Source organism: Dromiciops gliroides, chromosome 4, assembly GCF_019393635.1.
Source record: "Dromiciops gliroides isolate mDroGli1 chromosome 4, mDroGli1.pri, whole genome shotgun sequence".
NCBI lineage: Eukaryota > Metazoa > Chordata > Mammalia > Microbiotheria > Microbiotheriidae > Dromiciops > Dromiciops gliroides.
Window position 1 is genome coordinate 29,462,688 of NC_057864.1, and position 10,678 is coordinate 29,473,365.

Below are 10,678 nucleotides of genomic sequence, written 5' to 3' on the forward strand. Positions count from 1 at the left end.
ATAGTTCCCCACCTCACCACTGAGAAGAGGGAAACATGTTTATCATCTATTCTTTGGGACCAAGATGAGTCATTGCAATGGTTCTGATTAGAGCTGCCTTCCCTTTCATTTACATGTGGTAGCCCCCGGTTTTCGCCTGGCTTTGCTCCCTCCCCTCTGCACCTGGGTCATACCCATCTTTTCAGGCTTCTCTGCGTTCCTCATAGTCATCATTTTCTATGGTGCAGCAGTATTCCCTTACATTCATGGACCACACTTTGTTCAGTCGTTCCCCAACTGATGGGCAACAACTTTGTTTCCAATTGTTTGCCTCCATGAAAAGTGATGATGGGAGGTAGAGTCCCTTCCCTTTTCCTTCCCCTTCCCCTTCCCCTTCCCCCTCTCCCCTTTCTTTTTTCCCTTCCCCCTCTCCTCCCCTTTCTCTTTCTTCCCCTCCCCTTTCTTCCCCTCATCTCCCCTTCCTTCCTTCTTTCCTTCCTTCCTTCCTTCCCTTAACTGTACACAAAGGAAATGGCATGACTCTGTACCACTGAAGGGATTCCAGCAAAATCCTGGAGACAGTGTTCTGGCACTGGCTGCAAGATTAGACTAGAAGACTTCAATAGCTCATGTTTCAGTAGAGTTTTCTGTATTTTTTTTTTCAGGCAATGGGGGTTAAGTGACTTGCCCAGGGTCACACAGCTAGTAACTGTCAAGTGTCTGAGGCCGGATTTGAACTCAGGTACTCCTGAATTCAGGGCCGGTCCTTTAACCACTGCGCCATCTAGCTGCCCCCTATTTTTTTCTTTTTCTTTTCTTTTTTTTTGGAGGCAATTGGAGTTAAGTGACTTGCTCAGGGTCACACAGCTATAAAGTATCTGAGGTCAGGTCCTCCATAGTCCAGGGCCAGTGCTCTATCCACTGCACCACCTAGCTGTCCCTTCTGTATATTTCTCAAAGCACCTTCTTCACTCGCAACAATTTTGCATGATATATAGTGAAGGAATAACCATTTTGCAGAGGAGAAAACCAAAGTCAGAAAATAGAAATTACAGCTAGCATTTATGTAGCATTTAAAGTTTGCAAAGGCCTTTTATATGTGTTATCTCTTTTGGCCACCACAATGACCTTGGGAGAAAGGGAATTTTATTACCCCCATTTTGCAGAGGAGAAAACTGAGTCTGAGAGAGGCTAATTAACTTGCTCAGGGTCGCATAGCTGTTTAAGTGTCTGCTCAGATCTCCCAACCGCCAACTCCAACGCTGTCCATTGCACCACCTAGCGGCCAGACAAGTGAATTGCTGAGTCTGGGATTTTGTTTCGAAGATACTATTTCTAAGATTTTCATAGATTGTGTGACTCTAAGGTTTTGTTTCCAAGGTTTGAGAAGTCTTTGGTTCTAAGACACAAAAGCTTTGTTCTGATGATTTGGTGAGTCTATGATTCTAAGATTTGATGCTTCTTGTATTCTGTGATTCTAAGATTATTTGTTTCTTGGTTCTGTGAGTCTGAGATTTTTTTGTTCTAAGATTTTTTTTTTTTGGGGCAATGAGGGTTAAGTGACTTGCCCAGGGTCACACAGCTAATAAGTGTCAAGTGTCTGAGACCGGATTTGAACTCAGGTTCTCCTGAATCCAGGGTTGGTGCTTTATCCACTGAGTCACCTAACTGCCTCCTTGTTCTAAGATTTGATGATTTTCAATGATTCTGAGAATCTAAGGTTCCATGATTCTAAGACTTTGCTTCTAAAGTTTGGTTATTTTATTTGTATTAAATGTGCTGTGGTCTCATTTTTCAAAGACCAGACAGAATACTTTTCCCCTCAGGGTTCTAGGGTACCCTTAGGAATTTGGAGGTATCATTGTTGTTTTTCAGTCATGTCTGACTCTTCATAACTCCATAGGGGTTTTCTTGGCTAAGATACTGGAGTGGTTTGACATTTCCTTCACCAGTTAATTTTACAGATCAGGAAAAAGTGATTGGCCCTGGGTCTTATAGCTAGTTAGTGTCTGAAGCTGGACACTCTATCCACTGCACCACTTAGCTGCCCTAATTTGGAGGTGTCCCTTCTTAAATATCATCAGCTCAAGCCTCTGTCAGCTCTGTTTCCTTAGGCCTCCCATTGTTAGGGACTAGTGACTAGAGTGATCGATTATACCTTAGTTCCATTTAATCACACAACATCAATTAACTCTTATAAAGAGGCATTTACTCCAAACATATAGTAAAAAGAAGATGAAGATGATGAAGGAGAAGGAGGAAAAGAAGAAGAAGAAGAAGAAGAAGAAGAAGAAGAAGAAGAAGAAGAAACATTCCCCCCAATTTTGGGAGGGGGGAACTTATTCTCCTCTCTGTAGGGAGAAGCCTTAAACTTAGTGAAATACCTACAGCACATTGCCCCCCCCCCAATTGTCATCCAAAGTCAGCACTGCTCTGAGATGAGTTCTCTTTACAGCTTCCACTGGGCTGGGTCCCGAAGGTCATTCCTGAAGGTGTCCCTTACTCTTCAGGGAATCAAAGCTTCACAGGAGACAAACCAAGTCTCTGAAATGCCAAGATGCCCAAGTGCCCTCCTGACCTTTCAAAACTCATAAGAACAGAGATTCTAATCCCTTCACCTATAATCAATGCAGAAGCCAAGAACCAAGGCTGGTTTCTCTGGGCCGTGTGGATTTTTTTGTTTTGTTTTGTTTTGTTTTTCTAGTGAGGCAATTGGGGTTAAGTGACTTGCCTAAGGTCACACAGCTAGTGTTAAGTGTGTGAGGCCGGATTTGAACTCAGGTCCTCCTGACTCCAGGGCCGGTGCTCTATCCACTGTGCCACCTAGCTGCCCCCGGCCATGTGGATTTGATGGAGAAGAGACCCCAAGACTGCTCTTCTCATAGCATTATCTCTCACCAAGTGCCACGAATAAAGAAATCCAACTATAAGTGCAGCCACAAAAGGGCTAAGGCCGAGGATGACTCAGTTTGGTTGAAGATGCCCCATTTCCAGGACCAAACCCAGTCACTGAGCCTCCCATGCACTGCTTGGTTAGCTGAGAGGATCCAGTTACAGCCCATCTGCTTCTATTCCACAGTCTCTCTGAGGTGCTTCTATCCCAACTCCTCACACCTCTCCCAGAAACAGGTTCCCAGCATCTTCACCTGGAGAAGTCCTACCAGGGGCACTCTGAGCCCTGGACAGGAGCCATTCCATGTTGTTTGTAGATTGAGAGTTTCAAGCTTTGCCTCTGAAGCTTGGTGTGTCTATCATGCTAAGACTCTGTTTTAGAATATGGGATGCTATGAACCGAGGCTTTTGTGTTCCTTAGATTTGGTGATTCTGGGCATCTGTTGTTAAGATGTGGTCATCTTAGGAGGCTTTAGATTTTGTTTCTACAATCTGATGATTCTCAAATAAGATTCCCTGTATTAGAGATCCTTGGATTTTAAGTCTCAGATTCTGATGGTGTGAATTAGAAGATGGAAAGAGGAAAACAGCTTCAGAAAGTGGGTTCCCCCTCTCTCCCTTCTCTCTCTCTCTCCTTTCTCCTTCTCTCTCTCACTCTTCTTTTCTCTCATCTCTCTCTTCTTTTTTCCCTCTTCCCTTCCCCCTGATCCATGTCCTTCTTTATCTTTCTTCATTCTTTCTCCTCTTCTCTTTCTCCCCTCTCTTTCCCTACTTTCTCTCCCTGCCTCTCTCCCTCTCCCTTCCAGCTCTTTGTTTCTCTTTCTCCTCTGTCTCTCCTCTTCTCTTTTCTCTCATCCCTTTCTTCCTTTCTCCCTTCTCTCTCACTCCTCCCTCCACCATTCTACCCTGTGTCTTTTTCTCCTTTCTTCTTCTTTACTCTCCTCTCTCTCATTCTCTCCTCTCTCTTCCTATCCCTTCCTCCTCTCTCTTTCTCTTTCCTCTCTGTCTCTCCCCTTTCTCTTTTCTCTCATCCATCTCTCTCTCTCTCTCACCTCTCCCTGGCCTGTCCCACTGTGCCAATGGGCAAATATTTATCCAGTGTTTATTCTCAGATTTTTTTTTCTTCTTCATATCAGTTGAAAATTCTAAAAATATATTCCCACACAGCAGGAGAGCAGCCTCTGGCCATTAGGAGGTGGTGAGCCGAGCTAACTAAAAATGCCATCAATTATGAAGCCGGGGCCCAGGTGGGAAGACAGAGTCAATTTCCAAAGTCATAGAGAACTGTGGTTGGGGAAAGGACTAGTGGAGGATGTCAAATTGCAAGTGGCAGAGGGTGGGGAGCCAACGCAAAGGGAGAAGAGGGAGATGAATGTCCCTCTTGTGTAAGAAGTGGGTTGGAGACAGACAGATGGGCTGTAAATACAGTCTCCACCCCAAGGACACCTGGCAAAGGAGGCAGCTTGCTGATTGAAGTGGGGCTGGCACACGGGTAGGTTCTGCATGCCAGGGCCAAGGTGGCAGCTTCTGGGAGTGAGTGAGAGAAGGCCCCTGCATGCCACGAGAGACCGGGGCTGGCTGCAGGGATGGATCAGGGCTTCTTCAAGACTCAGGGGGTAGAGAAATCTGAGATCAAGTGGCCCAACCCCCCTCATTTGGCAAAGGAGGGAGCTCAGGCTCCGACCTTACCCAAGATCATGCCACCAGCAAATGACAGAGCCCAAACCTCGAACACAGGTCTCTTGGCCCTTTTTAGGACACCTCATGTCCCCACCCTAAAGGAAAAGGCCCCCTGTGTGAAGTTTTGGGGTCCAGCTAGAGGCAGGGCCCTGGCTTGGCACTGGAGATGCCAGATTCAAGTAGGGAGCAATCTTAGAGGGCAGAAAGACCAGGGGAAGCTTTCCAGGAGGAGGTGACACCCAGGCCCTCGCTCTAAGTCCAAAGCCTTAAGCTCAGCTCTGTTCTGTCTTCACCTCATTAACTTGGCCAAGACATTTGTTTCAGTTTCCTTCTTTGTAAAGAGAACCTAAGGGGTCCTCAGGGTGCCTTCTGGCCCAGACACACTGACCTAGGCTCATCCCCAAGGCCCTTGCTGTCAAAGGTGTGCTTCTGCTCAGAGTTCTTCTTCATGAGAATCATGTACTTCTGCAGGTCTGTGGGCTAAGGCCCCAGAGGCCCAGAGTTGGGCAGGCCTCAGAGCCCCACTGGATATCCCTGGCCAAGACTCCCCTCTACAGCATACCCTGATGGGTTGTTAGCTTCTTCTTAGAGATGTCTAGTGACGGGGAGCTCATTACCTCCATAGGCACCATGGGCCATGTTAGGGCAGCATCCGGTGTTGTTTCTCCTGAGCCTCTGGTCTGAGCCACTGTTTACAGGACACTTTCCTGTTTGCTGAGCACTTCACAGCTAGTGTCTCTGGTCCTAGAGGGCTACTGGCTACTTGGAGCGATTACACTCATTGTGCAGATGGGGAGACTTAAGACTCACTGAGACTAAGGGGCTCACCCGAGGCCACAGAGATACCACAGGATGCGTGTGAGATTCAAACCCAGTTTCCCTGACTGCAGGCCCAGGGCTCTCTCCACTATAGCCCAGGAGAAGTGCTTTCTCCCCATGATACAAATGTCTGCCTACCTGTCTCTGCCCACCTTCAGGTCTTAGAAATTTTGGCTCTCACCCCTTTGGGATCCAGTCAAGCCCTGAAATGCCTCTGAACCAGCCCTGCAGTCATTTTGGCTGAATTTAGTACAAAAAGCGAAGGTTTACGGCCTAGCAGCAGTGCCTGAATATTGGCTGCCACTGCACACCCCCACCCCAGCTCCCTGTTATTTATTCCTGCAGCTTGGAAAGCCTCACACAAGATGATTTACTGCAAATGGGTCTGTTTGTTGGGGAAAGTGGGGGGAGGGAGGGGGAGGGAAGGACGGAACATTTTCAATTAAAACAACCTGTCTTTGGGAAAAGATTTAAGATAGAGGGGAGAAGGAGGCAGCAGCTTCTGTGGCCAGGAGACCTTTTCAGCCTGTAGTCAGAAAGGCCCAAGATAAAGAAAGGCAGAGTATCTGAGGACGGAAATGAGGCAATAATCGATCCCGGAGTCTTCTTCCTCAGAATCTGATGCATTTCCCTCCAGTCACAGTGACTCACTCCCTAAGAACCCAGGCTGTGTTTAGGAAGTCACAGTGTCTCGGGAGTGAGGAGGTGACTGGTGTTCTGTCCTCTGCCCCAGGCAGGCCTCATCTGGAGGACTGTGCCGGTGCTGGGTGAACAATGTTGGTAAACTGGAGAATGGCCCAAGGAGGACAACCAAGATGGGAAACACCCTTGAGTTTTCATGGACATATGAAAGTTGAAGCAACTGTGCATGTTTGGCTCATGGTACCTTCCAGTATTAAAATATAGATATAGATATAGATATAGATATATGTGTGTGTGTATGTGTATATACACAAATACACACATACATACAGAGAGAGAGAGAGAGAGAGAGATGGTAGAGGGATTACTCTTGTTCTGCTTAGCCCCAGAAGACAGAACATGAGGCACTGGGGTTGGGGGCGGGGAGGGAAATGGGTTCGAGAGGAAGTTAAAAAGAGGCTAACTTAGGTTTGATATCAGGAGGAACTTCCTGAATGTTCGAGCTCTCCCCAGAGGGAGGGGGCTTCCTCCCTGGAGGTCTTGACCCATGCAGGCTGGGTGACCACTTGTCAGAGATGCCACGATGGGGACTCCTGTGGAGGATGATTTAGATTAGACCAATGAGGTTCTATGAGTTCTGTGATTGGCGCACTCGCCAACCCTATCCGCGTCTTTGCCTTTCCTTTGAAAGCTGTTTTTCCAAAAGGTTCCTTAACAAAAGAATGCTCAGACATGAAGCTGGGGCGCAACGTGGCGAGGACCTTCATAGACTACTATCGCCTGAACCCCGTCATAGAGAAAGTGTCCTTTCCCATGCCCAGGCTCAGGTGAGGGGGTGCCTAGAATGGGGAGTTGGCCTAGTCGGCCCCGGACCATGGCATCAGCCCTGAGAGGAGATGGGGAGGCACAATGAGCCTTTACTTACTAACCCTTCATTTCCCGGGTGCCGTGGCCTATGCTAAGGGCTGACAGGGAGAGGGGACCAGGCCCTGTGGCTTCAGCTGGGTCTCTGCATCCTCCTTTCCTTCCCCCAGCAGCAAATAGTAGGACAGGGAACACTTCAGATTTTTAAAGAAAAGGAGATGTTTTGCCTAAGAATTCATCGTTGCTGCTACTTTTTGTTCTCATCTCTCTTGAGATGTCAGCATCAGGCCCTCTGCCTGATACATCTCAGGGGGCTGGGAGCGGGTGGGGGGGCACCGATCCTTGGAGCTATCTGAGAGCTGGGCAGAAGACAAGGAGAACAGTAACCACCACCCCTCCCTTCCGTGTCAGCGGCCTAGGTAGGTCCTCTTCACCCGGGCCTGGGCCAGCACGGATGGCTGGAGCTGGGAACTGGTCTCAGGTTCCTACTCTGGAAAATGGAATGACCTTCTGGCTTGTGTTCAGCTCTAGACCTATCACTGCTATGTAGGAAGTACACTCAATATCATTCTCATTTTTCAAATGAAGAAATCTGGGCCTAGAGTCTGAAAGCACACGGCCAATACAACCAGCATAGGAAGGAGGAGAGGTGAGACTCCAACCCAGATTCAGATTTGAGGAGCATCCATTCTAGGCCTTCATTTAAAGCATTGATAAACACACGTTAAGTAGCCTAGGACCTAGCACAGAGCCCCAGGGAACTCCTTCCATAATGACTAACACCTGCCCCCACACCAGTCAACCAACCAAAGAACATTTATTAAGTGCTTGCTGTATGCCAAACACTCTACCAAGCCCTGGAGACATAAACACAAAAGTAAAGAATAATCTTAGGTACGTTATAAAAACTTTGCCTAAATTGAGGTAAACAGCATCTCTGGTATTCCATTCATAGAATGGGCATTTATTCAGGCAAACTGAGACCTATGAAAGACCTTAGCTTAAAAGGCCAAGGTCTCCCACCTTGCCGGGGCCATCTCTGGTTGTCTTGACATATATCTGGCCACTGGACCCAGATAGATGGCTCTGGAGGAGAGAGTGAGGCTGGTAACCTTGCACAGGCCTCCCTCACTTTTTTTTTTGGCTGGGGCAATGAGGGTTAAGTGACTTGCTCAGGGTCACACAGCTAGTAAATGTCAAGTGTCTGAGGCCGGATTTGAACTCAGATCCTCCTGAATCCAGGGCCAGTGCTCTATCCACTACCCCATCTCCCTCACTTATATCCAATTCAGTGTAAGTCATGATGTCACTTCAGTGTCACAGTCCTCTTTGAGAACAAAGGACAAACAACACAGATAGTTCTGTAATTCTGTCCAAAAGGGAAATGAGGTGGGTCTGGGAAGGCCTGTTCTGGAGGAAGCCCCACCAGCTCTTTGCAATGACCACTTACTTTCTCCAGGTTTATCAACTGTTTTATTGAATGATCTGTTCTAGAATTTTCCCAAGAATCAAGGCCAAGCTCACCAGTACAGAGTTTGCTGTCCTGTTCTCTTCCCTTTTCTGAAGGAGAATGTTCCTTTCTCCAGGCTTGTAGCGCCTCTCCCATCTGCTTATTATTTTAGAACACAGTGATATCCCTCATCTGGGCCAGATGACTTGAACTCATCAAGGGCAGTTGGGTGCTTCTCACCATCTCCTTTCTTATTTTGGATATCCCTCTGTTATTCATTTTTTTTCCTGTTGTTTCTAGCACAAAGATCCTTCTCCTTGATCAAGAAAACAAAAGGAAAAAACTGAGCAGCATTTCCTTCTTCCTGTTGTCATCATTCCATGCTCTCTAAGGGTCTCCTCTCTACTTTGATCCTCCTTCTTCCTTACAATACAGATTTTAAAAAACAACCTCAAAACTTTTTTTGTTGTCCTTAACTTTCTAGACAACTTTCTAGGTCATTCTGAGCTTCAGAAACCAACACAATTTTAATGTAACTTTTATTTTACATTTTTGTCAGTTAACAAGCATTTAAGTATTTCTTCTTCCCATTTCCCTCATTGAAAAGAAAAAGAAAAGAATAACAAACTCCTGTAACATACACAATGGTTAAGCAAAAAAAATATTTTCCATTGGCTATGCATAAAAATATATTTCATTCTGTACTGTCAGTTACCTTTCTGCCAAGGGGTGATTAGCGTGCTTTACTGCTGGACTTCTGCAATTGTTCAATGGATTGGTCAGAGTTGTTCTAAATATTTATTTGAGTTGAGGCATGCTAGATTTTGCTCCTACCTCTTATTTTAACTCTGTGTAAATTTTTAATGTTTCAAGTGTGTTTCTTGCAAACAATATATTGTTGGATTATGTTTTCTATCCCATTCAGCTATCCTCTTCCATTTTATGGTTGAGTTCTTCCCATTCCCATTCACAATTATGATCACTAATGGTGTATTGCTCTTCTGTATTCTATCCTACTTTTCATTTTCTTGTTTTCCCATTCCCTCTTTATAAAGAAAAAGAGGATGATGAAAGAGGAGTGTGCTTAGCCACAGGGTTCTAGATTTGGTGCATTCCTCTGCTTTTGTGATTGATGGTGGTGCCATTGACTGTGGTGAAACCCCTCTCAGGTCTGGCATCCTATGTTCTAAGGTCCCTTCCCACTCAAAACCCTTCTGAGTTAGAAATCTCCAAATGCAGGGGCAGCTAGGTAGCACAGTGGATAGAGCACCGGCCCTGGATTCAGGAGTACCTGAGTTCAAATCTAACCTCAGACACTTAACACTTACTAGCTGTGTGACCCTGGGCAAGTCACTTAACCCCAATTGCCTCACCAAAAAAAAAAAAGAAATCTCCGAATGCAGCCCTGTCTGTAGTCCATCATTTCTAGCCAATACAGGAGTCTGATTTCAGGCTCACCTGGTTGGTGCCCACCATCATTGTGTCATTCTTCTCTCTCTGGTATGTTCACCTTTGTAGGAAGGAAAGATCACCTGCCTTCAAGTACTCCCACGTTCGGGCCCAAACAGGTTCCCACTCAGCCATCAAAGGAGAGAAGAAGAGTTCTTTCAATCACAAAGACCACTCGCAGTCTTCGTAAAGCCTGCAAGGATGCTGGCAGGGGTTGGGAGAAGGGTCTCCCTTCCGAGCCAGCAGAGGCAAGAGTATCACAAAGGGGGCTCGGAAGAGAGAAGCCCCCCTTCATTTCTCACATGAGGATTTCTGAAATGATAAGTAGCCTGGAAAGAAAGGGGAGAGTTGAAGGGTGGGTGGGGTGGGGTAAGGAGACACAAATGTCTATATTGATCCAATATTGGCTAATCAGAAAGAGAGGCAACATACCTGTCCTAAGAAAGGGGTGTGTGTAATGTGTATGTATACATGTGTCTGTGTATATATACATATGTATATATGTATATGTTCATATAAACACATATACACATATATAGTGTCATATATATACACACACATATGTATATATGCCATCTAAGCTTACACTGAAAAACAATGGGATTACAGGCCACACTCAGGTTTTATCTAAGCCAAATTATGGCCTGTATTTGGACAAATATGGTGGAAGTCTACTCCTGATTTGATTTTCCCTTTCACTGATGATAAATTGAGTGCAGACCTTGAGCCCATTTGCTGCAAAGCCAATAGAATTCAAATGATATTTTCTGTAGCAAGATGACCCACAATTCCCAGGGCTGCACACCCAGAAATCTCATCCCGCTCTCTGGCCCTCCCCCTTTCCATAACATACATCTCTGTAGCCGTAAGACAGTAGGTCAGCCCAAACCAAACACTGGCCCA

General features: G+C 46.1%; 1 protein-coding gene across 1 annotated transcript in view; it reads left to right on the forward strand.

The window, feature by feature from the left end:
* Positions 1-10,116, forward strand: part of AGBL4 (AGBL carboxypeptidase 4) — a 795,252-nt gene extending 785,136 nt beyond the window's left edge. The window contains exons 12-13 of the mRNA XM_043964632.1: positions 6,743-6,839; positions 9,845-10,116. Of these exons, the coding sequence (XP_043820567.1) occupies positions 6,743-6,839; positions 9,845-9,965 (218 nt within the window). The 3' untranslated portion in view covers positions 9,966-10,116. The remainder of the gene's footprint in view (positions 1-6,742; positions 6,840-9,844) is intronic.
* Positions 10,117-10,678: the final 562 nt, after the last annotated feature.